The sequence below is a fragment of the Crassostrea angulata genome, chromosome 2, assembly GCF_025612915.1.
Source record: "Crassostrea angulata isolate pt1a10 chromosome 2, ASM2561291v2, whole genome shotgun sequence".
Lineage (NCBI taxonomy): Eukaryota > Metazoa > Mollusca > Bivalvia > Ostreida > Ostreidae > Magallana > Magallana angulata.
Window position 1 is genome coordinate 58515445 of NC_069112.1, and position 24088 is coordinate 58539532.

Genomic DNA, 24088 nt, shown 5'->3' on the forward strand with positions numbered 1-24088 from the left:
TATATAAGTCTAATTATTAATTTGCAATTTATTCAAATTATTATTCAGCTTTCGATTGATCACATGATTCTTTAAATACTGATCTGGGAACTAGCAAGCATATCTCACCTGCCCCCACGTTCCTGCCTCGGAGAATTTCAATCAAAGTTCGCCTTACAAGTAAGTCTCCTTTAATTTATCAATTAACATGCAAGATTTTATATGTTTTCTGATAATCATAATGCTATTTTTTTTAATTAAGAGATTTATTAACCTTAAATGCAAATTTATACATGCAAATTAGAATATACATGTACAATATAAATATACATTCCATTTTTTCTCACCTTTATCATCGTTATTTTGGGAACAGTTTTTGCAGGTCTCAGTTTCACTCTTTTTTTTCTGCATATGATCAGCAACTATGAGTGGTGCAAAAAAGCATTCTATATACAATGTAAAGTTCCATTGCATCATATGCATCATACATTACATGCGATTACAGCTTGGCATATTTCATTAAATCATAAGACTAATTTGTAGCATAACATTAGAATGTGTGTAGATTACAAACATTGTTTAATATTAAATTATCTTTAAATACAAAAAAAACACATTAATTACAGGAATAAATGTCTCCATATATCAATTAATGGCTTTTAATTTATAGTGTACCCTGCCTCTTTTAGAAATATCCCTCTATAAAACATCAATTGATATGTAAATCCTTGAATTTTCAAATCCGTCTGCTAATAGCACCCATCAAAAGTGCGTCATCATTGGGCGGAAGTGACGTAGTGTATGCAAAACAACTCGATGATAATCCAAAATAATTCCGGATTAAAAATAAGTTAATCATTTACAGTTGGTTTAACTATTATATACACCTGGGAAATTGAATCAAATAGCTTTTAAAGCAGACATAGAACTGTCAGAAACTAGTTATCTTTTAATAGTACTCAAGTTGTTACTAGTCAATTTTACCCCTCCCCAATTTTTTGTTTAACTTCTTTTTGGGAGTTGATTTTTAATCAACTCTCCTATGCAGTCACTCGGAAAAACCGAAAGTGAAACAGTGTTTGGACCTCAGCACAAATCATTGCTCCTGACAAGACATAGTTCTTGAAAATAATTGATGAATTCGATGTAATGTATGCTTAAGCATTGTTTTTCAAGGAAACTTATTTACAAATACCTTTAAAATAGTCAGATTTTAAATAAAACGAACAATTTAAATATTTTTTGTAGTCGTATGTATTCCTACGCCAGAATTCAATATAGTTTCGTTCAACTCGACGCTCGGCTGTGTCCGTAAACCCTTGTCGGAGATTTACGGTGTCAGCCGAGCGTTTGGTTGAACGAGACGAGAGTTCAATATTGCTTGGATCCATACAATTTTCGAGAAATATTTCTACCACTGATATATAGTTTGATTGAATTAATTTTATATTTAAATATAATTTAACATGATTCATATGGAGGTTTCTCGACATTCTAGTCGAACAAGTTTTAAAATTCATATTATAAAAATATGCGTAATTCAAATTAGAAACTGCGTATACATGTACTTGTCATGCAAAATCACATATCATTGATTTTAAAATAAATAAACATCGACAAAATCAACTCCCGTCAGTTCTTCAGTTCTTTGATTAATTCATTTAGGTAACATTGAAAACAAAAGGTTTGCATCCTAGTTAGGACTAAGTTACAAAGAGGAGCTTTAATAGTATAACTGTCAATAAAACAGTTTGTAGCTCTGATTGGTTTGTACAGAAGCAACTTCTGAAATGTTTGAACTAACTAAATTAGTAAAATTATGACACACAATGATACGTGAATTCACACATTTTTAGCGCCATTTGAAATAATCTGTTAAGTTTTTTTGTTCTATTTAAATGAAATATTGGTGAAATTCAATTCTATCCTGAAAAATGCATCAGTTTGGAATGCCGGTATTCAATTGCAGACATATTTAAGTATTTAAATGGCATTAAATGTTATATTAAAAAATGATCAGCATCAAAATTCTAACAGATTTTAAACAATTGTTTCAGACAAAAAATTACATTAGGATTATGGTATTAATGCTTAAAATAGAGTATTTCAGCAATATTTAGAATAGTTCAGACTGTTTCAGCAATATTCAGAACAGTTCAGACTGTTTCAGCAATATTCAGAATAGTTCAGACTGTTTTAGCACTATACAGATAGAGTTTCAGACTTTTTCAGCAATTTTCAAAGCAGTTCAGATTTTTCAGACAAATTCAGTACAATTCAGATTTTTCAGACAGTTCAGCAATATTGCTGAAATGTGTTCAGAACTGGTTCAGAGTCACAAAGTGGTAGTAAGATATTTTTCAGATATGATTCAGATATATTTCAGTGAATTGAAGGACATTTTCAGAAAATTTCTTTCATGAGGGACGTTGACCATAAAATCCTCGAAGAGGTTTCTGATGCGTTCTCTCTGAGATGCTATAGAAAATGCGGATCTCTCTTAAAGAATGTTGGCTCTGTATGGTTCTGCTCTTCTTCCTCTCTGGGGTCTCGCGGTGGGAGGCGATGTAGCATGTCTTCTCCGGGGAGCTGCTCCCTGAGGAGGAGATGGCGGGTTAGTAGGCCACACGGCTCCCGTCATCCCAATGGACGGGTCCCTCTGGGTTGGCAAGTTCGCTGTAGGACATTCTGGTAGCGCAAACTGCTGGTCCTGAAGAGGAATTTTGATGGGGCCTTGACACCGGACCCTGGATGGTGATACATCCGGCGGAGATGGAGTCGTCCTCTTGGTAGGACTGTCTATAGGAGAGCTCCCTGACGAGGACGGGTCGGGACTGGCTTGCGAATCCACCACGAATTGTTTTTGGTGGCTCCTCTTCTCCTGAAATTTGGTGGCGGAGGTCAGGCTGGGGCCATCATCCTTCTCCTAACTAGATCAGATAATTCGTCCACCATAACAGGGCGAGGAGGTAATAAGTTTAAGCCATTCAAACTATCCATTGGGTTTCCCTCTGGCTCCATAATTTGTAAAGCTCGAAATGAAACCCTGTCATAGCTCTGCTGGACGGGACTCCACTTGTACTCCCATAACTCTATGACTTGTCTTGTAAAAAGTTTGGGATGCACGACAGGTACTGTAACAAAACTCATCTCTGGTTGATTGTAGAAATCTAGCCGATGAATGAGGTGCGGGGAGAGAGAACCCCAGATTTATGACAAGAAGGAGGAGCGAAAGAAAACGGGGAGGAGTAAAACCAAAATCCCTGCGAAAGTACCAACAAGGGTGGCAGTTACCTAGCTACCCAGAGTTCATGTACCTAGACTCGACACCCCAAGTCTTTCAGCGCTTGCTCTGATTCTTTGCCTAACTCTTTATGTCCTCAATATTGACCTGTCTCTTGTCTTTCATTTATGAAATAACAAATTAGATATTCAGACAATGAAACAATTTTTTTTACAAGAGTAAAAATCATTTTAAGACAAATAATTATACAACTTTGAACGTCTTTTTAAAATAGGTTCAATTAGGCACCCAGTCTTTTGAATCCGTCGCACAAATTGACTCCGATCTACTACAGCAGTCATCAATTCACTTGTCCAATCTTCGGGTTACATCTTACACGCTGGTCTCTTGGCTTAAGGTGACTCCCGGTTTCTCCAGATTTTTTATCAGTTTCATGAACGCAAATTCCAACAAGGCAATCTTCATGTTGTCGATCTGATTCATTATGTGAAAACACTCTCTCCCTTTTCGGCTGAACATTCTCCTCAAACAATCCCGAATTCTTTTAATGGAACTCCGGTCATTTCCTCCAGTAAGTGAAGTTTGGCTCCCTCTCCAACCCAATAAATCGTGAGTAGTCTTCCGGGAGTGGGTCTTTCGGCTAATGTACCAGTATTTTCTGAAGAGCTTCCAGACTCTCGATTCTTGAAGTCACGTCTGTAATCTCTAATAATTTCCTCTGTTTCTCCTAGTCTATCGTTGTGTTCCATCTACCCAAGAAGAAGACAAATTACACATCATTGTTTTAATTTCTAAATGAACAAAACACTCTATCCCATACCCCTATGATTACATCACTTTTTTTTATTATTCTTAGAAATGTCAGTCAGACTAGGAGGTAGCGATGTTTACAATGATTCAATAGGTTTCAGCACCTGACACCTGCAGGTACTACGCAATGACCCCAGCTACATTTTGTCATCACTCCTAGAGAGTATATTTATCAATCAAAAAATCATGGACTAAGAATCATGGACTACGATTTACTCTCTTGACACAAACACAGGATCCCATAGCCTTAGAAATGGCAACATTCAGAGACGATTCCTCGCCTATGAGCAAGGAAGACTACGGAATTATTACTTCCACTCAAGACGGAATCATGAATACCCTGCAAATCGTGAGCAATGAAATTGCTAACCATACAGATATCACTCTGAAGAAAAATACAGACCTTCAAACTCCACAACGTGACAAAGATAAAAAAGACTAGCACATGAGTGGAGCAAACTTAGTGAGGAAGGTCAACTCGCTTACAGTTCTGACCCGAGATGGTACACAGAGCGAAGTAAGAGAATTACTGCTTCCAACTTTGGACTCATAATGAGAAGGAAAACGGACAATAATGAAACTTTCATGAAAAATACCTTTCAAAAAAAGTTTTCATCCTCATCTACATCCTATGGGAAAGCTAATGAAATTGTTGCAAAGCAAATGTACATCAGAAATACAGGAAATCTTCATGAAGTTGGTTTGATAGTCAACCCTGATTTGCATTTTCTCGGTGCAACACCTGATTGCATAATGTTTGAAAAATCAACTGAACAACGGCTATTATTGAAATCAAATGTCCATTCTCTGTCAGAGTCATGTCCATACTCTGTCAGAGTCATGTCCATTTGTGAAGCTTGCGAAACAAGAAATGGTGATTTGTTTTTTTTAAAAAACAGTCATACACACTGGTATCAAATCCGGGGTCAACTTCTTGTATTTGGGGCCCCTTTTTGTGATTTTATTACATACACCAAGCAAGACTTCTATGTGGAACGAATTTATCCCCACAGGCCCACTATGGATGCCTTGGTCAGAATACTATCCGAGTTCTATGTACATCACTTTAAGCCATTTGTGCAAAATAATGATGCTAACTGACTTACTGAATTTGTTGCAATTCTGTACAAAACTAAATCAGTATGTCTGGATGCAAATAAAATAACTTTAATCTTACTTGAACAAGTTTTTTGTTTTTAAAACAAAGTGACATAAGTAAAATATGAAAAACTCTGCTGTTTAAATAAACAATTAAGTTTAGATGGGGATATTACCTGAACTGTCAAAACGCGTAACAAAAGGAGTTGGACAACACTAAGGTTGAGCTGGAGGTTCTAAAGGTCCTGGCATGGCACTGGATCCAGCATTCATATTCTGGTTTTTCCTTTAAGTTGAAACAATGAAATTTATTACAATTACTTTGAAATGAAAAGCAATAAAATGCTATTTCTATGCACATTAAATATATATGTAGTACTTTTTTAGTAGCTTACTCAATAGCAGAAGTATCTGCAAGAATTTGTCGCTTTGATGAATATGTACTTTCACAAGAAGCATTTCTAGTAACTGTACATGCATGCACTCTTTTGGTGGGTGGTTTTCGGGCTGGGGTCACTGAGTCATAGCTGGTAGCAACTGCAGATATTTGATCTGAATACCTGTCAGTTGGTGTTCCATCAGTGAAATGCTAAAGTAAAAGGACAATTTTCTTTTTAACACAAACTTAACTGGAAGTAACATATGAAATAAATTCACTTTCTATCAACATCAATAATAAAAGGTATAGTTATGTAGCACTATATAATGATGAGATTAAATTAAAATCTTTGTGCTAGCATGTACAGTGTTTGGCCATGGACTTTTTATTGTGTAATTGAACATGGAGGAAATGCGATCTAATATTATCGCGATATGAGACCAGTAAAAAGCTACAATGATATGATCAAAACTAGCGAAACGCAGAACAATTACTTTGCCTGACTGGTGACTGATGTTCGAACACTATCCTACCTTGTTCAGTTGAATCCTATGCCGATTTCTGTCCACGCCGGTTGTAAACGAGTTAAATTCCGAGATATATCACTGAAGTCCACATGTTTATTCTGATCACAGCTGAAAGCGCCGATGTGACGTAGTCAGCCTCGAAACGTCATCAGACGACTTAGGAATTTCATGATTTCGCGAGATATAAAGAAAAGTTTATGATTTTATTTCAGTACACCTTTCTTGAACCATTCACACCCAATAATTAATCATATTCATTTTGGTAGATGTTTGTTAATTACCGAAATACCCATATCTCTTAAAATCTCATGAATAAGGGGCGGGGCTTATGCACATTTTTCTAAATGACACGTGGAAGAATTCATAGACCTTCCTTAACAGAGCTGAGAGGACAGAGCTCACTTTTTCTTGTATTTCATTAGACGATCTCTTGTACTTTCTAACTGCTTTTTCGGAACGCTGGCCTGTACGCGACACTAGTTTGTTCATTCCGGAGAAATACATCTGTGTTGCGCATGTTCTTTTCCCCGAGTGATTTGTGAAGTTGCCCTTTAAGCCTCCGGCTGCACACATCTCCATTATCAATTATCATTGACTGCAATTTTAAATTAAAAATAATGTAAAAAATAAATTTACTTCATTTGTAAAGCTCTTTTTTCAGGCAGTGTGCAGGTTAGCGATTTGGCTCACAGGCCTCTTGTTGGTGAGGCAGTAAACTTTATAAAGAGTCTAAGTAAGATGGTTTTGACAGTGACGGAATCATTTGTATTCGTTTGCCATCTATAATCATCAGAGTTTTGTAGCTGCCATTTTGAAGATAGTTTAAAGGAAATTAGACAAAACATTTTTTCTTACGGATGTGTAGTAAATGTTGATAGCTTTCCAGATCATTTTAAAATAAAAAGGTAAATGTTTACGACTCTATTTTGTTCGCGTATTGTTTATTAGTTTATGGTACTACTTTAAACCTGCAATATAAGTAGTACCATGTTAATACTCTTCTTTATGTACAACTAACCAAATTATTACTTTCTGTTTACTTATTCCACAATTTGTCCGAGCTGTAAGATACAGTGTTAATTTTTACTTATGAACTTTTTAAAAGTATCCCTTCACTCCTTAAAAGGGGAAAGTTGTAAATAATGATATATGTAAACAATAATAAAAGTTTTCCGTTTCCAACGGAAGACGATGTTGTTATTGCTCTCAGCAGCTTCGTTTCTTCTCTTCTATAATTATTTTTTTTTTGGTCACATTTTCTATAGTTGATTTTAAAGAAACTTTAAGAATTTACTCTAATCATAATATTTTGGAATATAATCAATCATGTTTGCAACATACTGTAATATTATTATCTAAAATATCAATTCGGAACTATAATTGTTGTACGTATATGATTTTGTCTACTTTCGTTTTATACATGTAATACCAGTTTTAGGTACCAGTTTATTTAAATGTCGAACAAGCACACACGTGTCGTTCAACTTGTTGCCATATTTCAGCAATCATCAGATTATTGTCTGTCATACGTCCGTCATAACACTACATGGTGTCAGATGGAACACTTAAGACCGCCACCGGAGCTCGATTTCTCATCATCGGATGGAAATCTACACGAAAAAAGAAGGAAATGGGAACAGACCATTCGACTGTCTTTGAACATCGCCATGCATGAACGGGATGAAAAGGACAAATGAAGTGCATTTCTCAATATAATCGGACAGGATGGACGTGAAATCTTCAACACGATGACTATTTCACAGGATGATAAGGACAAAATTGAACCCTTGTTCAAGAAATTCAAGGATTACTGTGCACCACGTGAAAATATCATGGTGTGGCGTCATAAATTCTATACGCGACAGCAAGGTAAGACTGAAACGATCTAGATCAGTATGTGACCGATTTGCGTGTAATTGCTAAAAACTGTAAATTCGGGGCACTGGAAAATGATATGTTGCGTGATCGCATTGTGTGCGGAGTAAATTCGGAAAAGGTAATTGTTTTGACTTCTTCCCGTCTGCTAATTCACGCAACAGTCTTAACTTTTTTACCTCTTTCACAAAAGAGCACGTTCATAGGCAAGTAAATTATAAGTGTTGTCATGGAGATTCGCATGTAGATAGAGTAAATCAAAATCCTAAGTCTTACGAGCAAAATACTTCGAACACCCTTCCAAGTCAAAGCACTCTTCAAATTTCATCTGACTATGTGCATTCTACCCTTAACAAATCTTTTGTACAGTTTCCCTCTCAAAACTCTGAGGGTGTAAGCAATAACTATGCAAATTTCCCACCTAGCATGCATAATTTCTACCACAATTCTAATTTCTGTCAGAACATGGTAACAAATATGCAGCATGGTCATAATATTCTATCACTTGCTCAAACCTTGTCAAGCACCAATACCTTTCAGACTAATCTGAATGCTCAAAGTTTATCTGTTCTACCTATCTCCTCAAATCCATCTCTTGTTCCACCCATTTCCTTAAATCCACCTCCTGTTTCCCCCGTCTCTTCAGACCTTTCTTTTTCTAATTCGAACCTTGCCTTAGCAGCACTCCTACTTCAATAACTTCACAGTCTCATTCTTTCTTTGACCAATTTATCAGTTCTGCTATCTCATACTCAATGTGCATTGAGGAAAGCACTACTCAATGTCAGCGATGTGAGGCAAATAAAGTTACTATCAGAGACTTGAGAATGGAGATTGCTTCTTTAAAATATCAGCTTGAAGGTATTCGTACATCTTAATCGTAATATATATACATATATATATATACACACACGCATGTAATTCGTCTTTGATTTTTGTTTGGATTTAAAAGATTAGTAGTTATATCATGATCATATTTTCTTATTGCTTTTATTCTTTGAAAAATATTGTATTAAAGATTTACATGTATCTCAAAAATAGGTTACATGTATGTTTTAAAATTTACTACCGGTACTTTGAATTATTTATTAAACATCACTTCAGCCAATTTAAAATATACACGTACTGGTCATGTATGTATTAAACTTATTTCATGGCATGGGTTTTTTTTATTCAGGTCTCCATTCAAACTGTAACACTCCAGAGGTGGGTGCGGATAAAGAAGAACAAGAACGGGATTATTACCCCAAAACAAGGCCCCGAATGCAGCTGGCAAAATATATAAGTGAATTAATTCTTCTTTTTATGGTCAAAACTTTTTGTTCATATTTTCACTATTCATTTCATAAACTAAGAATAGTATTGCAATATCACTAGAAGGAAATCAGCATAGAGAGAAACTGACACCAATAATATTTTTTATACATTGTTTGTAGTACATTACCGACCCAGTTAACCCTAGCATTAAGGAAGGGTACAAACAGATGGCTCCTGGGGCCCCAGTAGTGGTAGATGCCCTTTGTCTCCATGGAGCACTGTCTTCAGTACATGGAAGGACAGGGGTGAACAATTTACTTGAAAAGTCTTCTCACCATTTTCAACCTTCAAAATGACTGTATTCTCTATATTACTATATACTGGGAAATTTTTGCATCCGTTTTATTTTCACCCCTGGCCCATGTCGGTAGTGGTCAAATTTTAAACTGGGCGAAATAAAAGCAAACGGTATTCTATCTTAAACAAAACTGTTTCTGGGTGAATTTAAAATGGAGCAAATTTAAATGTTTGCAATTGTAAAAGGGCAAAAATATAAACTCGGAATACATGGCTACTTCAAATTCTCTTTCGGAGGAAATTCCGGCGAAGTTACCGATCAAAATTCGATTTTTTCATTCAAAGTCGCCCCTTTGTTTGATCCATGTTGACACAATTATAAATTAATAAACAATGAAAACAGAGGGAAATGCACTTTCGTACGTTGTTAATGCATCAGATTTTATCATTTTCGCAGGTAAACAATCAACTGCCTATTTACCGAAGTTTATGTTCCAAATACAATGCGATTGTTTCCCAAGTTAAAAAGCAAAATGAAACGAAAAATTCAAAACAAGCTATAACCACCCTCACAAGTGAAAATGACAACGCGTTGAAATATTTAACCTCAATTTACTTCACAATAATCGGCACCAATGTTATTTCCATGTTTCATAGATTATATTCGCACGTGAACTGTTGCACAACAAACTGCCAGCTTCAAACAAAGAACCTCGTTTTTGAGATGCGGTAGACTGGCGATGCCTGTCATAAGACCAGTCTATCGCAATGAATTGCCAGTTTACGATATATGGAGTAACGAGCCATTCTTCATTAGTATTTTCGCAATTATCTCAAATTTGGAACAGAATTCGCCTATAATTTTTGCAATTTATATTTTCCTTTCCCTAAGGATGATTTATGCTAAATTATGTTAAGATTAACTCAGTAGTTCTTGAGAAGAAGATTTTTTAAAATGCACCCCCCCCCTCTTTTTTTTTTTTACAGTTTCGAGGTTTTTACAGTTTCGAGGTTTTCTCCGCTTTGAATACAATCTGGCCTTTTATTTTTGCAAAATTATATTCACCCACTTCAAAGGATGATTTGTGCCAAATTTGGTTAAATTTGGCCAAGTGGTTTTAGAGAAGAAGATCAAAATGTAAAAAGTTTACAGACGGACAAACAGCCGGACGACGGACAACGGGTGATCAGAAAAGCTCACTTGAGCTTTCAGCTCAGGTGAGCTAAAAACTGTTAAGACAGAGTTTGGCTAAACAGCGTAAAACTGCATTTTTCCGTATTCCAAATCTATGCCCTCATTTTATTTATATTAACGAATGTATTCGCGTTTCGACTCCTCATTGTCACAGTCGGACGGAAATCTAGAATCCAGAAGCAAAATCAACACTTGGAGAGAGCCGTGATAGAAACTTTTCCAAAAATACTGGCCGAGGCATCCCCGTCTGTCCGCCTGTGGGGGATCGGGCTCGGACTTCAAGATAAACCCCAAATCAACGCAATACCTGGAGAGGGAGAACAGGCTGGAATATTTATTCGTTAAAAATGAAATAATGAGTGAAAGCGTCGTGTTTAACCAGTGAAGAAAAAATGACTGAAGTAAAACGAAATAGACACAAACATGCTGAATATTGATTTGTGACTGTTAAGAAGGAATTGTTTAGAACTGATATATTTTAATTAATTTTCCCTGCGTGTTTGATTAACTATGAATAAAGACTTTGTTTTTATTATATTTTTGTTATGCTATTTATAATCATATTTATTCGAACAGGCAAATTTAAATGTCTACGCTTGAATTGAGCGGGATTCAGAATAAGATCTGCCATTTTTCTTTAAGTCAATTACGAAAAGAACCCATGTTGAAATTTGCGAGCTTTTGTCAAAAATCGATCCGGTGAAAGATACAATGACAATCTAGGAATTTTCTGCTGTTCAGCTGTACATAAGGGTCATTGCTTGACAAACATAAACACAATGACTAAAACCTTGTATGATACTTGGTGTAAGCATCTCAATAGTCAAGCTAATGCACAAGAATGTCCTCCATACAACAATCACCAGGGTTTGATTTTAAATGAAGAACTACTCGAGTTAGAAAAATGTTTTAAAGTTTGTGTCAACTTGTTAAGTTATGTGAAGTAGGATCGGCACAACCCGAGAGGCGCAGCGTGTGTAGTTTCAAAGACCAAATGAATCTGAACATTTATGAAAGTCATCTGTCCTACATAACAAATTTAAAGGCTTATTCTAGAAGTACCAGTGTCAAATGTGCGAGACATTTTTTCCGACCGCTTGGCGATGCTTAAAACATGAACGAATTTGTCAAAACAAAACCAAGTTTATTTTCCCGGGAGGATTTTTTATTACAGAAAGGAGACCATTTTCGAACTGTTAAAAGAATTCAATTGTGTTGTTCCTGCACAGGACTGTGTTTACGAATGGTTTGTAGTGTTTGACTTTGAAGCAATCTTGCGGGCTGAAGAGAACAGTCCTCTCGACCGGAAATTACAGTGGCAAGCTGGAGCATTTCACGGAACCGATGTGTTTTGTTGATGAAGACCCGGATCAATTGATATGGTTACCTATATGAAGGACAAAGCAGCAAACTGCAAATCCCTGGCGCAAAACAAATGGGGTGGGGTGATACAGAATTTAGAACGTCAACACTGGACGGCGAAAAAAGAAATAGAGGAGAGCCACGCCCCAGATTTAATGACAAATGCGTTAAGTAAGTGGCTTGGCAAATTTAACTTCTACTGCCAACAAGTGCCCGTTTTGCGATTCAACTCTACGCGCTACGACTTGAACCTTATATAGAAGCACATCGCAAAATATATCTGTCTCCATAAATCTCAAGGAGTAATAATTAAGAAAAACAACACGTACACTTGCCTAAGCAATGATTTATTACGATTTCTGGATATCACCAATTTCCAGGCTCCTGGCGCGTCGTACAGTCAATTTCTTAAAAAAATACGGGATACCGGAAGCAAAGGGTTTTTTCCCTTATGAATATCTGGACGACTTTTCACGTTAAGAGGAAGGCGCTCTTCCACCACACAGAGCATTTTACAGCTCTTTGTAACACAAGAACATTACTGAAGAGGAATACAGATTCTGTAAGGACGTCTGGGAGCGAGAGAAAATGACCTGTCTGTGAGACTTTGTAATATGGTTTAATAATTTAGATGTCTCACTGTTCGTCTCTGCAGTGACAAAATTACGAAACTTCTATTTTCATTAAAAAATCGACATCTTCAAATCAGCTATGTCAGTGCCGGGATTTGCTAGGCAAATGTTGTTCAATGCAAGCGCAAGAACCGTAACTTCGTTTTCCTTGTTCGAAGAAGAGGACAAGGACTTGTCCTATAGTGTAAAAAACAACAACATTGGTGGGCCCTCCATAAGCGCAAGAACCGTAACTTCGTTTTCCTTGTTCGAAGAAGAGGACAAGGACTTGTTCCATAATGTAAAAAACAACAACATTGATGGACCCTCCATAATTTTTCACCGACATGCTACTGCAGAGAAAACGTTCACCAGAAACAATCCCGAGAAACCTTGCATAAAAGTTGTTGGATATGACGTCAATACACTCTACTTGTGAATAAACAAAGGATTTCGCGCCCGGAATAACGCTGTATATACATATCAGCAAGAACGTTTTGATTTCTCGTACTTTTTTCTGCAAAAGAGAAATGCAAGCTAATGGTGTCGACACAAAAGTGCTAGATATTGAACTGTGTCCGGAAAGGAAAGAATCTCTTGATGTTAGCAATGAACAAACTTTACTAGAACTTATGGACGATTAGTTTTGTCCCCATAGTTGTACGAAGTCTGTTAGGTAAATTACAGACATGCTGTTTTATTGTCGCTCATTTATGATATGGATTAAAAAAAAATACATGAAATATTACGTAAATAAACTTGCTATTTTTTTTATTCGTTCATTTAAACATTGTGTACATATTAAAGCCTTCATAAAATTACATTTATACATATCTCTTTTATTTCATAGAAAGTTGAGATTATCTTTGACAGAAGTTTTAACAAACCGTTCCACTGCCACTCATCTATATAAATTCCTCGATTTGTTGGTTTGTTATTAACAAAATGCCGAATGTCAATCCTAATATGCCTGTTTAACAAGCACACAGCAATAACAATGCTCCTTGATAACGGAAACAGCTTTAAAAAGGAGCACAGAGTTGTGTTGGGCACGTTGGTAAGAGTCTTGTTGACCGCTGCAGTTACCACAATATTTGGTTCTGTTGTCGACGAAGAGATGCAGGTTAATATAATGCACAGCGTAAGCATAGAAACAAGGGACACTGCGAGAGTGGCTCTTCCTCTGATTGAAAGTTTAGTAGGTCCGTCAAATGTTGCATCAATCTCGATAGTTCAGAAGCTCATTAATGATTACTTGTTGGAATGTACAGTATATTTTATATCCAACTTTTTGGTTACAACGTCAAACACATGTTCGTCGTTTTGACACCTTTCTACAATATTGCGCAAGGCATGTCCTCGACTGCGCAAGTAGCAATAATATATACAATACATTGCGCAAATATTCGAGCGCTCACTTTGGAGTTGTGTGCGAATGTATTTGTAGGGTTTATTCTGTACAGCAAGATAATCTTGGAAATACGCGTGATAAAACTCTAGAGAATGACCCATCGAGTCAAAAAACTCTGATACCTGGTTGTCAAAATTAAAACAATGGAAAATTGAGTGTCATTCTGCAGGAGAGAAGGAAATAGAAGGGGTATGCTAACATGGCAAGGGAAATGGCAGAGTATGGAGGAGGTGCTTTAGCAGATGATCCTTCAAGTCAGAGGAAGACCACAAGAACCCTCTTGAAGCAACTAGAATCGACTGTAAATAGCTTGTATTTTATTTGTTATACGATTAAGATGGTTTTTCTTCATGTTAACGTAACCTTGCCATTTTGGTGATAAATCTTCTACTATAGGATCATCTTTGTTAATGAGGGAGTAATTTTCATGGATTAACTGGTCCCAAAATATTGTTAAAGGAGAAGGTTTACTTATAGGGCCTTTTTTAGACTTATATAATTGAAAATGCTAAGTATAATTCAGTTGACAGGGCATCAATTAACTATCATTAAAACCCATTATAATTATGTATATGTCATTGTCATGTTTCGTGTACATTTTATTTTTTGTTACGAAAGATTTGTCGTACGACTTAATTTTTTATGTTGGAAAACCGCGCCATACTCGATGTATGCACAACTCTGATTCTCTGTATCGAGGCTTGTAATCCACAGTGTAAGTCTTTTGACATTTGTAAACTAGGTTATTTCAACATATTTTTATGTGAATTATCTGTATGTTTCATGTCAGTAATGCTAAGCGATGCATATTCTTGAAATCTTGTATTTTATGTTTACCATGTGCTCGGTGTATGGGGCGCCATTTTGTCCATCATATTTCTGGTCATTTAATTTCGAGTTGCAGTTGATTAATTTACTTTAACTTGCTGTTTATCATATGAATAGACTGAATTCAACTGTTTAAATCATATGTGTAAGGTTTCATAATCTAATTGCAAACTCTGTCCTAATATTTTTTGTATGGAAACCTGTACCAGTCATTGATTGTTACATTTTTTTTGCTACAGCTTTTTACCGTCGTCTGAGACGGTTATCTGTCTCCCAAATAAACTGATTTCACCGACACTTGTGAGTCCGACTTTTATTGGGGCAGAACAGTAAAAAGACTAGGATGTCTACCTCAGCAGAGCAGATCACTCCCGACTCAACAGAGGGCACCCAGGTCACTCCTGACCCTACAGAGGATGCCCGGGAATCACAGACGACTGATGGCAAGAGGCAGTACGTCACACAAGATGAAGAGGAGTATCAGGAAGAGTACTATCAGGATGAGGACTCCTTTGCCGACATCTTAGCGAAGAAGAGGGCTGATGTAAGCCGAGCAAAGGCTAGGATGGCATACACCGCCAGAGAATTGGAGCTCAGGAAACAACGAGTGGAACTCGATGCTGCAATGGAAATGCTACATCTCGAGAGAGAGGCTGCAGAAGCTGAAGCTGATTGTCAAGCCTTTGAATCGACCATGATACAGATGTCACCTATGAAGAGACGAACGAGTTCCTTAGGCGAAGTCAGCAACTTTAAACCAGGACAGGATCAATCCACTCCACGTCAACCTTCTGCATCGCCAGGACTACTGACCGGTACTTCCGATCCGACTCAACTTGACCCGGATGCACAACCCTATGTACCTGCAGCACAGCCTTTGGTTCCTGACACACAGCCGTCCGTGCCTGTCGCACAACCGTACGTGCCTACTGCACAGCCTTATGTGCGTGCCGCACAGCCGTACGTGCCTACTGCACAGCCTTATGTGCCTGCCCCACAGCCCAACGTGCCTGCCGCACAGCCTTATGTGCCTGCCGCACAACCTCACGTGCCTGCCGCACAACCTCACGTGCCTGCCGCACAGCCTCATGTGCCTGCCGCACAGCCTTACGTGCCTGCTGCACAACCTCACATGCCTGCCGCACAACCTCACGTGCCTGCCGCACAACCTTACGTGCCTGCCGCACAACCTCACGTGCCTGCCGCACAACCTCACGTGCCTGCCGCACAACCTCACGTGCCTGCCGCACAGCCATCCATGCCTGCCGCGCAGCCTCATGTGCCTGCCGCACACCCTCACGTGCCTACCGCACACCCTCACGTGCCTGTCGCACAACCGTATGTGGCTGCCTCACACCCCTTATCACCACTTGTGACTGATCAGGGACCACAAGTAACTGATGTTACCCGATTCCTCCTGAGGAAGGACTTGCTATTCTCCAGACTTACTCACTTTGACGATAGACCAGAATCATACAGTGCCTGGAAACACAGCTTTATGTGTGTAGTGAATGAGCTTCAAGTCTTGGACTCCGAGCAGATGGACCTTCTTATCAAGTACTTAGGTCCGGAATCTAAGAAGCACGCAACAAGCATGAGGACATCCAACATCTTCGACATCTCAAGAGGACTAAGAAGACTTTGGGAAAGGTTGGATGAGCGCTATGGTGCACCAGAACATGTGGAAGCATCCGTAAGAGCCAAACTGTTGAGTTTCCCAAAGCTTGGCAACAGAGATCATCAAAAACTTTACGATCTGTCAGACATTCTTATGGAGATGAAGTTTTTGAAGGAGGATCCGAAGTACAGTGCAATGTTGGCCTATCTAGACTCATCCTCAGGGATTAGACCCATCATTTCAAAACTTCCGTATGGCCTGCAGGAGAAATGGACCAACAGAGCCATGAAGTACAAGCTTGAACATCAGACTGTGTTTCCACCCTTTGGTGTGTTTGTTGACTTCATGAAGGAGATGAGCAGAGTGAAAAACGACCCAAGTTTTGCGTATCACACTGACGCTAACCACAACGAAAAGCAGCCTATGAACGTTCCAAGGGGAAGAGTGAACACGAAGAAAACCACAGTGTATCAACCAACAGGATCCGGAAATCTGAGCGAGCCGAAGCTTGATGTGTGTATAATTCACACCGGTCCGGGTGTTAAACACAGTGTCAATAACTGTCGAGTGTTTAAGGCCAAGCCTATTGAAGAACGTATGAAGTTGCTCCGTGAACACAGACTCTGTTTTCGGTGTTGTTCCGCAAGTCATAGGAAACAAGACTGTAAAGAGGCCATCATGTGCAAGGAATGCGGAAGTGAGTTCCACACTACGTCTCTCCATGTTGATTCGTCACCAGCTCCTACCACTGGAAGGGCCTCATCAGTTCATGGCGGGGAGGAGGCTCCTAGGCGTCAGCAAGTAACAAAAGAACAGCACGTCACAACCATAAACAGCAACTGCACAGAAGTAGGGAAGGAATTTAAGGGAAAATCTTGTGCAAGAATTGTTCCCGCGACTGTCACCTATGATGGAAGAGCTGTCTCTCTGTATGCTATGCTTGACGACCAGAGTAACAAGACCTTGGCTAAGAAGGAATTGTTTGACTTGCTGAACATCAATACAGAGACAATACCTTACCTGATGACGTCATGTTCTGGACAAGTGACAACCTTCGGGAGAACTGCCTCAGGACTCTATATTGAATCAGCCAGGGGTGAGACCAGACTACCCTTGCCGTGCACGTTAGAGTGTGATGAAATACCGAACAACTACCAAGAGATCCCTACACCTGACGTTGCTCTTCAGCACAAGCACATGCGGGATATAGCCGGCGACATCCTACCCATTGACGCTTCAAGAAAAATTCTGTTGCTGATAGGAAGAGACCTTCCTCAAGTCCACCATGTTCTTGAGCAGCGCATAGGACGTGACCACGAACCATTTGCACAGAGGTCACCCCTTGGTTGGACGATCATCGGCGACACATGCTTGTCTGGACAACACAGACCAAGAGCTGCGAATGTGTACAAGACCTTCATCACGGACAGCGGACGTGGAACTATTCTTGAACCATGTGCCCAGTACTTATCCGTGAGAGAGAAGCTTCCAACCAGAGATGTGACAAACAGATTACGGGTATCTGACACTTCATCTGATGAACACTTAGTCAGACGCACACCAGATGATAACAAAGTGGGATCATCAGTGGAAGATAGGATGTTTATGGACATCATGAACAAAGAACTATTGATAGGTGAGGATGGAAAGTGGGTAGCTCCCCTACCCTTCCGCCAACCAAGATTACGACTACCAAACAACTATGAGGTTGCATTGAGACGTGCACGAGCCTTGGACGCAAGCCTCAAGAGAGATCCAGTAAAGAAGGAACACTTTGCGACCTTTATGACAAAGCTGTTCGACAACGATCATGCTGAGAAAGCACCCACTTCCAAGTCAACGCAGGAGCAGTGGTTTCTTCCTCTCTTCGGGGTCTACCACCCTCAGAAACCTCACCAGATCCGGGGCGTATTTGATTCCTCTGCGAAGTTCAAGGGAACCTCTTTGAACGACCAACTGCTGTCTGGCCCGAACCTCACCAACAGCTTGCTTGGAGTGTTGCTTCGTTTCAGGAAGGAGATGATTGCTGTCGTAGCAGACGTGCAGCACATGTTTCACTGCTTCACCGTCAGAGAAGAGCACAGAGACTTTCTCAGCTTCCTTTGGTACAAGGACAACGAGATCGGAACGGAACTAACAGAATTCCGAATGAAGGTCCACGTTTTTGGTAATAGTCCTTCTCCGGCCATAGCGACACTGGGCCTCAGGAAGATCTCAGAACTATCTGAGGAAAGCCATGGACCTGATGTCAAGGAGTTCATCAAGAGGAACTTCTACGTTGATGATGGTCTGACATCATGCTCAACAAGCCAAGAAGCAGTAGACCTGATGTGCAGAACCCAGGACGCATTGAAGCAATACGGGAACCTAAGGCTCCACAAGTTCGCATCAAACAGCGCGGATGTCATGAAGGCGTTTGAGCCACGAGACTTAGCACAGGACATCTACGACCTGAACCTTGATGAGGACCAGCTCGTGCAACGGAGTCTTGGTATGCGATGGAACTTGTCGAGTGATATGTTCGAGTTCCGCATCTCTACTGATGACAAGCCCACAACACGCAGAGGTGTACTGTCGACAGTGAACAGCCTCTTCGATCCATTAGGCTTTCTCTCACCTGTTATCATCAGCGGGAAACTCATTCTTAGAGACGTAGTGACCTGTACCTCAGACTGGGATGAGCCGCTGCCGGACCATATTCTGGCAAGCTGGGAAGAGTGGAGTTCATCTCTGAAGGAGTTGGAGAAGATCCACATACCCAGAACAACCGTGGTACATCTTAGCAAGGCAGTAAGAAAGGAACTGTGGACATATGCGGACGCGTCAGAGAAAGCCATAGCTGCCGTTTCTTACATGAAGGTGTACTACGAAGATGGCTCTGCGATGACTGGATTTCTACTAGGGAAGTCTAAAGTGGCACCAGTATCAGGCCATACCATACCCCGTTTAGAGCTTTGTGCAGCTGTTCTAGCCATTGAGATATCGCAGATAGTCATGGATCACATGGACATAATGTTCGACTCGGTGAAGTATTTTTCCGACAGTCGTGTGGTATTGGGGTATATCCACAATGATAAGAGACGATTTTTTATTTACGTCTCCAACAGGGTCGAGAAAATCAGAAGCCTTAGTGAGCCGTCGCAGTGGAACTTTGTGCCGACACACCTCAACCCTGCTGACGAGGGCACTAGAGGCGTAGTTCCTAAGGACATTGGAGAGTGTGCTTGGCTTAGAGGAACTACTCACCTGCAGCGCATTGACGACGAAACCAAGGCAGAAGGGTTTCCCCTACAGGAACCTCTGTCAGACAGAGAAGTCAGACCTGTATGTTTGAAGACTGAGTGTGAACCTATGCTTGGAACTCAGAGATATGAGAGATTTTCCAGCTGGGACAGATTGGTCGAGGGTATCGCCCTGCTCCAGCGATTCATCATAAGCAGAAAGGGAGGTAAATCACAGATTTTACCGAAGTCCATAGACTACTCTCAAAGAGCAGAAAACTACATTATCAAGACAGTGCAAAGAGAAGTCTATTGTGAGGAGATTTACTGTCTGAGATCCAAACAACCATTGCCGAAGAATAGCAGCATTCTTGCATTGAGTCCGTTCCTCGACGACGATGGTATTGTTAGAGTTGGTGGACGCTTAAGACATCTCAACGATGCGACTGTCTGCAAGAACCCTATACTGATACCGGGGAAGCATCACATTGCGACCTTACTTGTACGCAAGTACCATCAACTGGTGCAACACCAAGGGCGCCACTTTACGGAGGGAAAGGTCAGGTCCTGTGGGTTCTGGGTCACCGGCTGCAAGCGCCTTGTTTCGTCCCTCATTCACAAGTGTGTTACTTGTCGGCGACAACGTGGGAGCTTCGCAACCCAGAAGATGTCTGACTTGCCTACAGACCGCATACTGCCAGGAGAGCCACCGTTCACTTCGGTGGGAGTAGATATCTTTGGGCCCTGGGACGTCGTGACTCGTCGCACTCGGGGAGTTCCAGCCAACGGCAAACGATGGGCAGCACTGTTCACATGTCTGGTGACACGCGCAGTCCATGTCGAGGTAGTAGAGGAGATGTCCGCATCATCCTTCATCAACGCCCTGAAGCGCTTTACAGCCATACGAGGACAGGCAAAGGAGTACCGTTCCGACAGAGGAACCAACTTTGTTGGCGCTACCGACCCTCTACAGATCGACGCAATCAACGTGGAAGATCGTCAGGTCAAGGATTTCCTGCACTCTCGGGGAACAACCTGGATTTTCAACCCGCCCCATGCATCCCATATGGGTGGAGCTTGGGAGCGCATGATAGGGTTGACACGGCGCATATTGGACAACATGTTGAAGGATCATTCAGCACAGGGTCTTACGCACGAGGTACTTACCACCTTTCTGGCCGAGGCAAGTGCGATCATAAATTCTCGCCCACTTACCGCCGTTTCGTCAGATCCAGACTCGCCTTTTGTCCTTACCCCAAGCATTTTGCTTACTCAGAAGACGGATGTACCGACCGAAGCTGTATGCGACACAACTGCTAAGGACCTCTTCAAGGTACAGTGGAAGAGAGTACAGCACCTCGCCAAGATGTTCTGGGACAAATGGAAGAAGGAATACCTGCATACCTTGCAAGCGCGTAAGAAGTGGCATCATGGTCAACGTAACATTAGTGTTGGTGACATAGTGTTGTTAAAGGATGTCGAAACCCATCGCAACAACTGGCCGCTTGGACGCATTACTGCAACGTTTCCTGGCAAGGACAACTTGGTTCGCAAGGTTGAAGTACGTGTCAGCAAGGACGGCAAGACCACCTCTTACGTCAGACCAGTGACGGAACTCATTTTATTATTGGAGAACTGAATGTTTTCTGTACTAAATTGTATTCAAATCTTGTGTGATATAATTTTATATATCAGACGGGGAGTGTCATGTTTCGTGTACATTTTATTTTTTGTTACGAAAGATTTGTCGTACGACTTAATTTTTTATGTTGGAAAACCGCGCCATACTCGATGTATGCACAACTCTGATTCTCTGTATCGAGGCTTGTAATCCACAGTGTAAGTCTTTTGACATTTGTAAACTAGGTTATTTCAACATATTTTTATGTGAATTATCTGTATGTTTCATGTCAGTAATGCTAAGCGATGCATATTCTTGAAATCTTGTATTTTATGTTTACCATGTGCTCGGTGTATGGGGCGCCATTTTGTCCATCATATTTCTGGTCATTTAATTTCGAGTTGCAGTTGATTAATTTACTTTAACTTGCTGTTTATCATATGAATAGACTGAATTCAACTGTTTAAATCATATGTGTAAGGTTTCATAATCTAATTGCAAACTCTGTCCTAATATTTTTTGTATGGAAACCTGTACCAGTCATTGATTGTTACATTTTTTTGTTACAGCTTTTTACCGTCGTCTGAGACGGTTATCTGTCTCCCAAATAAACTGATTTCACCGACACTTGTGAGTCCGACTTTTATTGGGGCAGAACAGTCATAAATTATGTAAATTTTTGACTGTTAGAAAATTAGGAAGCAAATATATACCTGTATTCCTAAATGCTATCTTGTAATGAAGTAATTATTTTTTGTGTACTAAGTCACCAAAAAAGCTAGTCTTTAACAAAAGCAAACAATCAGTAATAGCAAGTATCAAGCAACACCAAAAATCATATAATAATTATAAAATTCCTGTAGATAAAAGAAATTAATAATTTTCGATTGATGCAAGAACTTTGTACTTCTTCATACCCCCAAACTGGAAACAATAATTAGATATCTCACATTTCATCAATTCTGATAGTTTATTATAAAAACTGTCATATTGACAAATAAGTCATAGCCAAATTTGTTTTGAGATATCCATTGATCTATTTGAAATATAAAAGTTTTCCAGAAATCTCAGGACAGAAAATAATGCTTTTTTCATAACATTTAATTGGTTTCTCTCTTATAAAGTCTTTGAATGTTAATTGATTTATATTTGAAGAGCAAGATGTTGGAAATTATGGGTTTGCTCAATTTTGCCTTATTGGCAGAAAATAATACTGTTCTTAGTGGGAACAGGGAGAGGAAGATCAAAGGAGGAAATTGAACTTAAATTCAGCAAGTTTTGTACTCAAGGTCAGTAAACCTTTGAATTAATTGTTAAATATATATCAACTTTGTAAAAAGTTATGGGTTAGATTCATGGTCCATCCATATGTTTTCTCTATGCCGTTCTTCGTTCCTACTGATTTTTTTTCTTTATCAGAATTTCTATGAATAGAAAATGACAATGTCCTAAAATTTAATTAGACTTAGGTTAGGAGATAACTTGTACTTTAAAGAACATTTATTAAATAAGTGTTGAGAAGAGAAGTTTACTTTTGGTTTTCAGTAGTTCAATGAAAACAAGTGGTGAATAATTTAAATTCCTCTGATTTGAATCATTGTAGTAGTTTCGGCTATTTGAACCATGACTCTCAGCCTTTATACATCATATATTGCTTAGATTAGTTGACTATATAGTGATGTAGAAGCCAGTGTCCTATGATTCCTGTTCACGCCATAAACTGTTTTCCTTTCCTTTTAATTTTAAGCATAGTATTTTATTTGATTGCTGAAAATGTGTTAAATACAAGGTCTGTGTTGATTGTTGCATTAATGTTGTTCAATTAATGTTAAATTATTGAACATTAATGTTTGATTTGTAATGAATACTGATCTTTATAAGAAATGAATGTAAGGCTACATAATTTTTTTCTCTAGTTCTCAGGCCAATATTTTGTGAAACAGATGCAGAAGGGATACCTTTTTTTAAAATATCATTTTATTGGCATAAAAATAGACGAGGGAGCTTGTTATTTGAATTTTTGATACCTGCATTTTCTATTTAATAATGATGAAATTTTAACGTTTATAGATATACTTCCCAAGACCAATCAATATGTTTTCTAAATATCCATTGCTTATCAGTAGGGAGTACATCCAGTTGAAGCAATTCCATGGGGAATTTGGCAGTGCATAAATTGTTCGACCTATTCCACAGGCTAAACTTTTTTTTGTGCTTTGTTATTACCTGGTATCTTGATTTATTTATAAATTACATTAATTTTAATTTTAAATTGCAGTAGGTTTATATTTTTTTAATGAAATGTGTCTTAATTACAAGATGATGATAATGATGTAGCACAGGATTATACTTAGAAAAAGGGGTGTATGCATATTGATGAACTTCTTAGTGCTCATGATGAAACAGGAACTTGTAGCAGCAATAAAGTGAACAGAGTAATCATCAACAAAAATTTATGTCACGGACAATATCTTGAATCAGTATAATCCATCTATAGCAGATGATCATGTGATGATGAGTGTCAATACCAGGATAATCTTTCGGATTCTCCGGATAACTCTTGATAATAGCTGATTCAAATACGTGTGCTGATGAAAATGCCATTCTTCTACCAAAGGAAGATAAGATAAAACGGCCAAACATTTTAAAGAGTGTGATCAGATACCTCGATTCTAATGATGTTCGATTAATCTGATTTTCAGATTCTTTATTCTAATGATGTTCGATTTATCAGATACCTTGATTCTAAAGATAT

The 24088-nt window shown here is 39.1% G+C and overlaps 2 protein-coding genes across 2 annotated transcripts; both read left to right on the forward strand.

The window, feature by feature from the left end:
• Positions 1-14629: 14629 nt before the first annotated feature.
• On the forward strand, positions 14630-15924 carry LOC128173698 (uncharacterized; the record flags this gene model as incomplete). The annotated part of the gene is made up of 2 exons (XM_052839369.1): positions 14630-14760; positions 15113-15924. A coding segment is annotated over exon 2 (708 nt), but the record flags the coding sequence as incomplete, so codon positions are not given.
• A 207-nt stretch (positions 15925-16131) lies between these two features.
• LOC128174573 (uncharacterized) lies at positions 16132-21991 on the forward strand. Its single transcript, XM_052840093.1, has 2 exons — positions 16132-21551; positions 21903-21991. Exon 1 carries the CDS (start codon positions 16132-16134, stop codon positions 21349-21351), a length of 5220 nt encoding a protein of 1739 aa, XP_052696053.1. The 3' UTR covers positions 21352-21551; positions 21903-21991.
• The last annotated feature ends 2097 nt before the right edge of the window (positions 21992-24088 follow it).

Coding starts and splice junctions, on each gene's coding strand:
- LOC128174573 (XM_052840093.1), top strand. CDS start 16,132: ATGCCTGCCGCGCAGCCTCATGTGCCTGCCGCACACCCTCACGTGCCT.